Source organism: Vigna umbellata, chromosome 7 (assembly GCF_029865625.1).
Source record: "Vigna umbellata cultivar VRB3 chromosome 7, Vumbellata_1.0, whole genome shotgun sequence".
NCBI lineage: Eukaryota > Viridiplantae > Streptophyta > Magnoliopsida > Fabales > Fabaceae > Vigna > Vigna umbellata.
Genome location: NC_142171.1, coordinates 12,530,279 through 12,541,932, shown reverse-complemented (window position 1 = coordinate 12,541,932; position 11,654 = coordinate 12,530,279). Strand labels below are relative to the sequence as shown.

Sequence of the window (11,654 nt, the reverse complement as noted above, 5' to 3'; positions counted from 1 at the left end):
CATGCATCCTTTTAATCTTCTATATGAGTCTTTGTTGGTCAGTGATCATAACGATATGTCAGATCGTCTTTGTGATGTTCATGTAAAACATCCTGTTGAACTAGAATGTTTTTAGTTGTCTAAAGCTATTTGGACACTTTTGGCTATTATAATTGGTATTTTTGAGTCTTGATTGCATGATTGAGTGTTGTAAAATGTATGTTTCATGTATTAGGTTCGAGAAGCATGAGCTTGAGTCAATGTATGTAAGCTTTGGGGTCTGAAAATGGTGTTTTTGAGTTGCTATTAATGTCACCATTGGGTGGCCCTGGTCACCACTAGGTGTTAGGTTTCGAAAAACCTAGAACAACAAGCCTATGTAGCTATATCGTTGGGAGGTATTTCTTGGCATTGGATGCCATTTGGATAGTGGTTCATTCTCTTGTTAACACCGGGCGCCACACTTTAACTATTGGGCTCTAGTTTGACAATGGTTCTGTCTTGTTGGGCATTATCTAGTATCAAATCGAGCTGAACTTTAACCGTTGATCCTAGACACATAGTTCTTTGCTTAGACTGTCAAATCTTAAATTAGAGGTATTTAATGACACCAATTTTTCTCTTAAGGTCTTGTATATTAGCTTATTATACAACTTTGACCTTTGTTGTTTGTTCAGTGCATAATTTTTTTTACATCTATCCAATTAGATTGATTCTTTTTTGCATTGTTCTTGATTCAATTACCTTTAATTTGAATGTAAAAATAAATTTGTTTAAGTTTTGGACAAGGTGAAGTCTATTTCTAAAATCCCAAACATTTGTACAATGTGTTATTAAGTTGTTATGCAATTTACTTAAGGAAGTTGTATTTGATAAAAGTGATGGGAACTAGTTTCTTCCAAGAGAGACATATGCTCTATGGTTTCTAATATGTGTTTTTGAATGCTTGTTTGAGGATGTATAACCCATTTGAAATTATAGTATGTATGTCATATGTGTGACGTATTAAGCATGAGTCATCGATTTCTTTATATGAGACTGTTGGAAATATATGAGTAATACTTAATTGGTTGTGATCGTTGAAATTGGTGATATTATGGGATTTCTAGAGAGAAAATCGTATTTACTATGTGATTCACTAGGATGCTTCTTGAGGTAAGGATATTCCATTTTTGTGTAGCCATTCTTAACTCTACTAATCATTCATACTCATGTAAGGAGAATGATTAGGTGGTAAGAGTGGCAAGAGGTCTTATCATAAGGATGACTCTAGGGTTCTTATGATCATGACAGGGAATAAGCTTGTGTATGTCAGCTCGGTAGAACAGTATTTTTATCACCACAAGTTCATGGTTTCACTAGTTGACTCAAGGACATATACCAAATAAATTGAGTTCTACAAGAGTTTGGTTGTATGTATACTTTTATGTGATAATTGAATGACTCATTGTATTATAAATGCATGTTATCTCATTTTCCAGCTAGCTTACTATGTTGTGTGTTTTATGGTTTCTATGTTATCTTCTTATTTTTGCAAATAACACCTTATTAGTGTGAGCATATGAAGATGCGAGTGTAGGGGAACCTCTTGTGGATGAGGAGCTAGTTGTCTGAGTTGTGGACAATATTAGATTAATTGATGTGTATCAATTTGATTTTCACAAAAATTAAAATTGAAAAGAAATATATATATATATATATTATATGTGTTCTATATTTTTAATTCATCGTATCTTCATGTTTATGTGTATTATATTTTTCAACTTCATCGTATCTTCATTTATGTCCGTATTTGTGTTTGTTTTTCATAGTTCTTTTTATTATTGACACAAGAGCCTCATGCCAAGTGACAAAAATTATCTTGTTTGATAGATGTGAGAAAGTTTACAAGCACAATAGTGTGATTGTCAAATAGGAAATATGTCAACACCGTGAAAGAGGACAATGTGATTTGGATGGTAGTTTGCAACTTGGCAATGTCTTTTATGTGTCTCAATTAATTTGCAATTTAATTTATGTATCACAATGCCTCCAATTGTATGGTTTAATTTATTTTTCTAGAGTATTTCGAAGGTGCATGCATTAATGATTAATATATATTATAGACGTTTAGGTTACCTGTCACAAAAGGTGTTAAAAGTTAATCCTTGTGTGAGCATATTTAGTAAAAATAATAATATAGAACTCGTGATGCATGTTACCGTGCTAAACAATGTAAGAATCAGTTTACATAAAGTGGGAGTTTGTTTGAATTCGTTCATTGTGATTTATGGAAACTGTATCACACTCCTTCATCATCATGTGGGGTGCAATATTACTTACCAATTATCGATTATTATTCAAAGTTTGAGTTTATTTTTTATATAATGAAATTGAAGTTAAATCTATGTTTATGAATTATGTTGCTTTTGTCAATATAATTTGATACAAAAATAAAGAAAGTAACAAGTGACAATAACGCCAAATTTATTGATTTTATTTTATCAAATAAAATATTTCAACATTTATCAAATGCAACAAAATATTTAAATTTCAAATATTATCGATAATATAAAGATATCACTATTGACAATTTTTAAGTTAAAAGTTTATCAAGATTTTTTAAATTGATATTTTAGAAAAATAATTTGTTTTCAATTTATTTAATTATCATTATTTACTGTGTGAGAATCCGGTGTTAGAGCAACAGTGTTTATATAAAAAGATAATAGTATAATATTTTAATAATAAAATTTTAAATTATATAAAGTTTATTTTATAAAATCATTATCTCTCTAAACCCATCTCTATTAAGTTTTGACCTATGATTGAAGATCAAAGACTTCAAGATCATTCCTAGCGAAGAACTCTACATAACCATCTAATCAAAAAAGTGGAACAGAGTAAATATTCATTTTTCCCTTTTTTTAGACATTCTCTGCGGGTGCATGCGAGCCTTACGGTGATGCATGTGATTCAAAAACTATTTTTTTACATGTGATGCCTTAGGGTTTTTAAATTTTGCAATCTAAAAATATTTTTTTAAAAAAAATTGACTAATTTGAAAGTTATTTTTGACTTTTAAATTATATAGTTCTGAAGTTATTTTTGGTTTTCGGATTATATACTCGAAAAAATAAAAAAGAATTTGAAATTGTGTAATCCGAAAAGTAATATGAAAAGTTGTTTTTAGTTAGGAATGTATGAAGAATGGCAAGGAGGAGGAGCAGAAAGAAAGTGTGTAATTGTAAATAGTAAGTTTTATTTTGTAACATTGAAATTTTTGGTTGGAAGAAAAATGAAGAATAAAAAAGCATTAACTAGTAATAAATGAAAGTAAAGGAAAGATGGAAATGCGTGATTATCTCATGTTAGAGAAACAGAAAAATGCGCACATTCGTTAACAGAGTAGAGGATCCTATATTTTATGCTTTTCTTAGATCTATAAATGAAGCTTGTGAAACACCAAATAACACCATTTTAGATCTTTTCTTTCTATCACTCTTTTTCATCAAATCAATAAAAGATGTCAAGTACCCAACAAAACTTCAGTGCAGGCCAAACCCAAGGCCAGACTCAGGTCAACAAATCCCTTTCTCAACTTACATCACATATATAATATTCAACCCAAAACCTCACTCTCTTTTCTTATATATTATATTACTTCTTTCTTTGGTTCAATGACTTTCTTTATATATATTTTACACTACCTTCAACTCAAACATCTTCTTCATATATTTTAATATCAAACTCTTAATTTCACACAATATATATAATTCTTAGTTATTTATTAAATCAAGTTTGTATAATTTATATACTATAAATATGTTTGATGTGAGATCTCTGTAAACATATATATGTTAAGTATAAAATTAAATATTAATAAAATAATTCAATAATAAATAATTTAACAAATAACAAATCTTGTTAAGATAAAGGTTAAATAATTTTAATATTATCTTGTAAAATAAATTTTAAATGTAATTAAACTTTATAAAATGATATTTATACTTACAAATATTCTAAAAATTCATTTTATTTATTGTTGATGAGAGCTGTACCACTGATTCTGGCCTGATTGAAGATCAGACGCAAGAGAATAAACCTTAAATTTAACTCTGAACTTACACAATACATGCCAAACAGTTTCTTTATCTTAGCAAATTGAAAATATATATTATTCTTAATTGTTAATGAGTGTTGTTTGATTATGGTTTAGGCTAAGGCCGAAAATTTGGTCCAATCTACGAAGGAATCAGCTTCAGCAGCTGTTGACAAAGCTAATGCAGCTGCTAACACATCAGGGCAAACTGCTGAGCAAAACAAGGAGGAAGCAGCTGGTTTTCTCCAACAGGTTCTCTTTTTTCTCATATCAAACAACTTTTGTTCAATGTCGCTTTAAGAGTTCATCATATATAATATCCTTATCATGAACATAATCTATGTTTTTTTTGTGATTTTCACTGCAACTTCATGAACATTAATATCTTAATTAATTCGTTAAATAGTGTTCTAATTTCAATTACCCCTTTTTGCAGACTGGGGAGCAAATGAAGAACATGGCTCAAGGTGCTGTGGATAGTGTGAAACACACACTGGGAATGGACAAGAAGTGATCAGTGTTCATTAGTGAAAGTGTTTTTATAGGTTCTTGCTTATTCCTAGTTGTTAGGGACTAGCAAATTAAGTATTTATTGGTTAATTATTGGATTTCTTCAAGGAAAATTCATTTGTAAGAAAAAGTTGTTTATTTATATTTTTCTTCTTTTCTGGATTAACTTTCTGTAGTATTCACTTTTACATATTATTATAGTTTAATTACTAATTTAAATATGATAATTATAAAACTCTAACTTTTAACTACTTTTAGTCCATTTAGATGCTAGTCAATAAAAGAGATAAAAAAATTGTATATATAGGAATTGATAAAGAAAAAGATATATTGTATAAAGACATTAAAAAACAATTATTTGTTTTCTTTATTCTAAAACTAGAATTTTAACTTCATAAAAAAATTCTAAAATGACTCAATTTTTAATGTATTATTAAATATATTTCTTCATTTTTCGAAATAAAATGCATTATGTTTTTATAGCAAATAAACATCCTTCATTTAAGAGTGAAGTTATTTTAAAATATTGTTTCAACTAAGATAAAAAAAAATACTTTCAAAATCTGAATGAATTGAGAAAGAAAATGAAAAAAAGTTATAACAAAAACGAATTTTTCAAATAAAAAAAAAGAGCAAAAAGAATATTGAAAAATAAGGATTTTGTTACCTAATCTCAATATAATTTAAAGCAAGAACCAAAGGGGGATACGATAAGAGACCTTTTTGTACTTGTAAGATAATTGACAAAAGTACATTAATACAGCTACAGCCACTAATTCTAACAAAAATGCTGCAGACATTACTTCCCAAACTTTTAAAGTGATTTCGCCATATAAAACTGGCAGAAAAATTAAATTAGATATTATCAATGTCTATCATCTAGTTATGCATACATGTTGGAAGTGCCAAAGTTCCTATGCTTACCATCAGACGTGTTGCTCAGTTGGAAGCCTTGACTAGAAAGCTGGTTGATGAGCAGAGATTCAAATTCGCATGCCATTTTTCCAGGGACAAGGAAATAAAGGAATGATGCTTCATGCATACCTTCTTTCAATCTATGTCTTCGAACCCGTCCCTCAAGATCATCTGTCTATAACATTTCAATGCAACAAAAAATTCAACTAATTGACTAATATTAAAAAAAAAAATAAGAAAGGAGCTGTATAACGTAATGATGGCATACAAACGAATAATTTGCAGCATTTCAGACAAATTACATGTTTTTGTTATTGTGCTAAAAGTCATCACAAATGATATTTAGAGATACCATAAAGGAGATAGACACAATAAGAACTATAAGTCCCCAGAAAGAACTGTGGGTCCGAGTATAGAATTTTTATTAGTAATTCAGTCTTTTCATGTGATCGTTCATGTGAGACAATCATTCGGAAGGGAATCAGATCCATTCTACCCAACCATGAGACCAATTCATGCAGCCAGGTTTATCAGCTATCAATTAAATACTGCTTTTGGCTAAAAACAGTTACAATAGAATCAATTATGGCATCCCCACAGCTAAGTACTGAGAACATTTTTTACAGCAGAGACTTACTCCCTTGTAAATAGAAATAAAGAAAAATGCTAGATAGTAAAAATTAATAATAGAAATAGATCAAAATAAGTTGGTGTTATTATTGATTCCTGGATAAATTAGGAATGTCTACCCGTTTGTTTTCTTCAAAAGCAAATTCATATATATAGCTCAATTTTGCCTACATGGTGTCTAGTTATTTTCTCGCGTTGTGTATCACGCAAAGATAAAGGAAGAAACAAAATAAATAAGGAAAAAGGTTACTTCAAATTACGATAATATACTAAAGTTGGTATTTACCTCTCCTACGTAGAGCTTTTTATCTGACCTTAAAATCACATAGACGCATGAAGAACCTACAACCGATGGAGGTGGCAGCTCCCTTGTACCGATTAAGAGACATTTTATCTCAGGAAGCTCCAATGCAATCCTTTTGCTTTTCCGTTCCAATATATAATCCTGGCATATCCCAGTGACAGCTCTTTCAACTTCCTGGCGTAAAACTTCCATTTGATTAGCTCCTGATGAGAACCTTTTAGAATGAAGACGTGTTGTATTCAAATTATTAAAATTGTTGCAAGTAGAAAACTTGTCTTCATTTGGGAAATTTTCCTCAGCATAAACTGACTGATAAAGATATTCAGCTCTTCTGATAATAGGCTCAGGAATTCCTTCCCTAATGGCAGTTTCAAAAGCAAGACTTTCCTTACAGACCCCATCTGTCAGCTTCCACGTAGGCATTATTTGTCCATCAATGGACGTTGTGCCCATTGCTTTACGCACAGTGCTTGTGATGTTTAGGGGCAAAGTAAATATTCCATGCAAGTGAGTGGACACAACACCCAGACAACCAATTCTTTCTAGAGTTTCAATGATGCTACCAGCAATACAAGTCCCTTTTGCAGTTTCTGTTCCTCGGCAAATTTCATCAACAAGTACAAGGCTCCTTTTGGTGGTTCCGCCAATGATGGATCGAAGTTCTGACATTTCCACCTGAAACAAATACAAAAAAGATGGATGAAATGTTCAAGGTAATTATGAAAACTGTAATTCCATAAAGCACAGAAAAGTATTTAATTTTATGGATAATGATGTTGACTTCCCCTATCTTGATAATTCATCCCAAAATTAGAACAAAACAATTTCTCTCTTATTTAGTGTCATTACATGCATCTGATATATATACATAGATTGATTGGATAATTTAGGAAAGTAGCACAGCCTAGGAAACAAATTTCTGAGATTGTGGTATTGATATGCTAGTTATAAAATCAAGATACAACAAATTTACAGAATTAAAGCCAATGGGAATAATATCTAAACTTCAATAATATCTAAACTTCCAAAAATATCTAGACACTCCTCAAGCTGGTGAATAAGTGTTCCCCATTCTCAACTTGGGCATAATGTTCTCAAAGTTACTCTTGTTCAACCCCTTCGTAAGTATGTCTACAAACTGTGCTTGTAAGTATGTTTGCAACCATGGTTTAGGAGATTCACCAAAGTGATGATGAGCCTTAATATAAATAGAGCCAAGGGAACCACATTTTATTTGTCAAACATTCTGATTTAGGGGGAGTAACAGTTTATTGTCTACGTGGATGATATCATTGTTAATGGAATGACAAAAAGGAGCAACAAAGGATGAGACAAGGCCTTACCAAAGTGTTCGAATTCAAGATTTTAGGAAAGTTAAAATATTTTCTGAAAATGAAAGTAGCTCAATCCAAGAAAGGGATATTTATATTTCAGCAAAAATACATTATTAACCTGCTACGGAAACCGATGAAACAGCATACAAACCAACATGTACACCCGTTGATCCAAATACAAAGATGGGAAGTGCAGAGGGTGCAATTGTGGATAAAGAAATGTACCAGAGACTTGTGGAAAGACTTATTTATCTATTTCACATTAGACCAAATATTGCTTTTGCTATAGTTAGTAGTCAATTATGGATCAACCAAATGAAATACATTTACAAGATGCTCTTAGAATTGCCTAGCATTTGAAAGGGACAACAAGAAGAGGAATTTTGTTCAAAAGAAACAAGAACATTAGTCTTGAGGCATATATTAATGTTGATTATGCAGGCTCAGTTATAAATAGAAGGTTCACTACGGGATATTGCACCTCCTTAGGTAGAAACCTAGTAACTTGGAAAGTAAAATACAAAGTGTAGTAACTAGATCTAGTACTGAAGCATAATATTGAGCAATGGCTCAAGGAATATGTGAATTGTTACTTTACAAAAAAAATTGTTTCTAACATTATTCATGGAGGAGCAATTGCTCTTGTTAGATGTTAAGATGTGTGTTTCTGTTATTTGGGCTTAGTCTATTCTGTATTAAGGGCATTGGCCCATATCTTACAATATAAATAAACTACCCTATGTGTATGCTAAACACACAAGGGATATTTTCTCCCAATCTTCTCTATTTCTCATATGGTATCTAGAGCACAGGAATAGTTCCAGTCAACTCCACGGTCTCCGGCACTGCCGCCGCCGCCGCCGCCGGAGTTCCAGAATCGACCGGCGACCACACCATCGGAATCGCCTCGGCCGGGCAACCACCGTGGTATGAAGATCGCGGCGAACGGACCACCCACGCGCCGCCGCAAGAGTCGCCGCTGCCGCCGCGCGTGCCGGCGCGTCGCCGGAGCTTTCCGCCGCCGATCAGCACCGCCGTGATCGCCTCCTCGCCCTCTTTCTGGATCTGTGGTCGTTGCGTCAATCGGAGCACTTTGAATTTTTAGGGTTTCTCCCTCTCTATGGCGTCTTCCTCGTCTACAAACACCTCTATTGGTGGCTCATCTTCTGATCCCTCAATATATACCAATTATGTGAATGTACACTTGTCCATTGACAAGTTAGATGGCACAAACTATGCAACATGGGCGTCCGACATCAAACTTTGGTTGAAGAGTCGGGGGTACTTAGATCATCTTACTCAAAATGTGACTACTGCTCCCATAGATGACACTTCCCGCTGGATGAAAATTGATGCTCAGTTATGCATTGTTATAAAGTCCACCATTCACTCCTCACTGAAACAAATGTTTCGATCCTATGAAACATGTTCAGAAGTATGGGCACAAGCGAAGTTGTTATACACAAATGACACTCAGCGTCTTTATGGTGTTTGTCAGGACCTATTAACTGTTATTGGTCCGCGCAATCCTGGTCCCATGGCAGAATATTTGGGTAAAATTCATGCCCTTCTTCATGACTTTAATGATATATTACCTCCTGCTTCCACTCCTGCTGAAGAATTGGAACAACGATCAAAGTTCTTCATGTTGTTGGCATTATACGGACTCTCTGATGATGTTTCTCATGTCCGTGATTAGATTTTGGGTTCTCCTGTCATACCCAACTTTACTTCTACTTGTTCTGCTCTTTTGCGTATACCGAGCAAACCCGTCACTGAGACATCCCCTCATACTGATGATTCCTCTGTTATGGCTGCTCAACGTGATGATCGAAGTCGGTCTCGCAAGCCAAGTAAAGGACGTCCAAAATGTGACCATTGTGGCAAGTTAGGCCACAAGATTGATAGATGTTATGCTCTCCATGGATGTCCTCCTCGACCTGTAGCAATGGCAAATTCTGATCCACCTCCCCGATCACCGTCTGCAGACCATCCTACTTCATCTAATACCGTAGACAAACCTGCAATCTTTAACGAATTTCTCAGATGGTATGAGGATCATCAGCACTCTGGTTCCACTACATCTGCATCTGTTGCACGTACAGGTACACCTTTTGTTGGTCTAACTCACTCCCTCGGACCTTGGGTCCTTGATTCAGGCGCCACCGATCATATCACTGGTAACAAGTCCTTGTTTTCTTCCTTGTCATGTCCAGATAATTTACCCTCGGTAACAATGGCTGATGGGTCTAGAGTCTCATCTCATGATATTGGTACTATTAATATTTTTCCATCCATATCCATTGATCATGTACTTTATGTCCCTGGGTCTCCCTTCAACTTATTGTCCATTAGCCGTTTAACTCGTACTCTTAATTGTATTATTTCATTTACTAAAGATTTTGTTTGGTTGTAGGACCGGAGTTCGAAACACATGATTGGCACAAGATGTGAGTCTCATGGCCTTTATCATCTCCGCCCTTCTCCACATGTTGGCGTAGTCATGGAGTCACCATCCCTTCTTCATGCTCAGTTCGGTCATCCTAGTCTTGCCAAACTACAACAACTTGTCCCGAGGTTGTCCACATTATCCAGTTTGTCGTGTGAGTCTTGTCAGTTAGGGAAGCATATTCGTAGTTCCTTTCCTCGTAGTGTCTCACAACGGGCGTCGTCCCCCTTTTCATTGGTTCATTCTGACATTTGGGGACCTAGTCGTGTTAAGTCCATTTTAGGTTTTCAGTATTTCAGTACTTGGTTGTTTTTAATGAAGAATCGTTCTGAGTTGTTTTCAATTTTCCAATCTTTTTTCAATGAAATAAAAACACAGTTTGGGGTTTCTATTCGAAATTTACGTAGTGATAATGGCCGTGAATACCTTTCTCAATCGTTTAAACAGTTTATGGCTTCTCATGGCATTCTTCACCAAACCTCATGTGCTTATACCCCTCAACAAAATGGGGTGGCTGAGCGCAAGAATAAACACCTTATTGAAACAACTCGTACACTTCTGATTCATGGTCAAGTACCCTCACGTTTTTGGGGTGATGCAGTTTTCACAGCATGTTATCTTATCAACCGCATGCCATCTTCCGTCCTAGATAACAAAATCCCTCATTCTATCTTATTTCCTCAAGACCCTATGCATCCATTACCTCTTCGAGGTTTTTGGGTCTACATGTTTTGTTCATGATTTTAGTCCTGGTCTTGATAAGTTATCTCCTAGGTCTCACAAATGTGTCTTCTTAGGATTTCCACGGTCACAAAAGGGCTATAAGTGTTTTTTCCCCTTCCCTCAATCGTCATTTTATCTCTGCTGATGTCACTTTTGATGAGTCTTCTTTTTACTTTTCACATCTATCTTCTAGTTTTGTACCTCTCCCTGTTACTGTTGATATTCCTCTTATCTGTGATCCTCCTGGTGATGCTCCACCCATTTTGTCTTCTCCTTTAGACTCTCATTCACCACAGGATCATCCTTCACCTCCACCTCTTCAGGTTTATAGTTGCCGTAATTGTCTCCCTCATGACTCACTTCCGGTGCCGCCTCATGTGTCTCCTCCGGCTCCAGCAACTGAGTCTGACTTGCCTATTGCCCTCTGTAAAGGTATATGCTCTACCCGTAACCCTTCCCCCCATTATACTGTTCTTAATTACCACAAATTATCTCCATCTTTTTATACTTGTCTCTCATCCATTTCTTCTGTGTCAATTCCCAAATCTATGGGTGATGCCTTAACTCATCCTGGTTGGCGTCAAGCTATGATGGATGAATTAAGTGCTTTACAGGAAAGTGGAACTTGGGAGCTTGTCCAATTACCATCTGGAAAGTCTGTTGTTGGTTGCAGGTGGGTGTATGCTATCAAGGTTGGTCCTGATGGCACAATTGATCGTCTGAAAGCTC

General features: G+C 34.5%; 1 protein-coding gene and 1 pseudogene across 2 annotated transcripts in view; one reads left to right on the top strand and one right to left on the bottom strand.

Moving 5' to 3' along the window:
• Positions 1–3,484: 3,484 nt before the first annotated feature.
• Positions 3,485–4,574, top strand: LOC148195169 (uncharacterized). The gene is made up of 3 exons (XM_088094032.1): positions 3,485–3,538; positions 4,178–4,312; positions 4,497–4,574. The coding sequence occupies exons 1-3, from the start codon at positions 3,485–3,487 to the stop codon at positions 4,572–4,574; spliced, it is 267 nt and encodes an 88-aa protein (XP_087950158.1).
• Positions 4,575–5,276: 702 nt separating this feature from the next.
• The window catches only part of LOC124833052 (DNA mismatch repair protein MSH1, mitochondrial-like), a 36,373-nt pseudogene continuing 29,995 nt past the window's right edge, over positions 5,277–11,654 (bottom strand). Inside the window, exons 14-15 of the transcript XR_015780816.1 lie at positions 6,402–7,094; positions 5,277–5,660 (exon numbers count right to left, since the gene is read on the bottom strand). The product of XR_015780816.1 is annotated as a DNA mismatch repair protein MSH1, mitochondrial-like (transcript). The remainder of the gene's footprint in view (positions 5,661–6,401; positions 7,095–11,654) is intronic.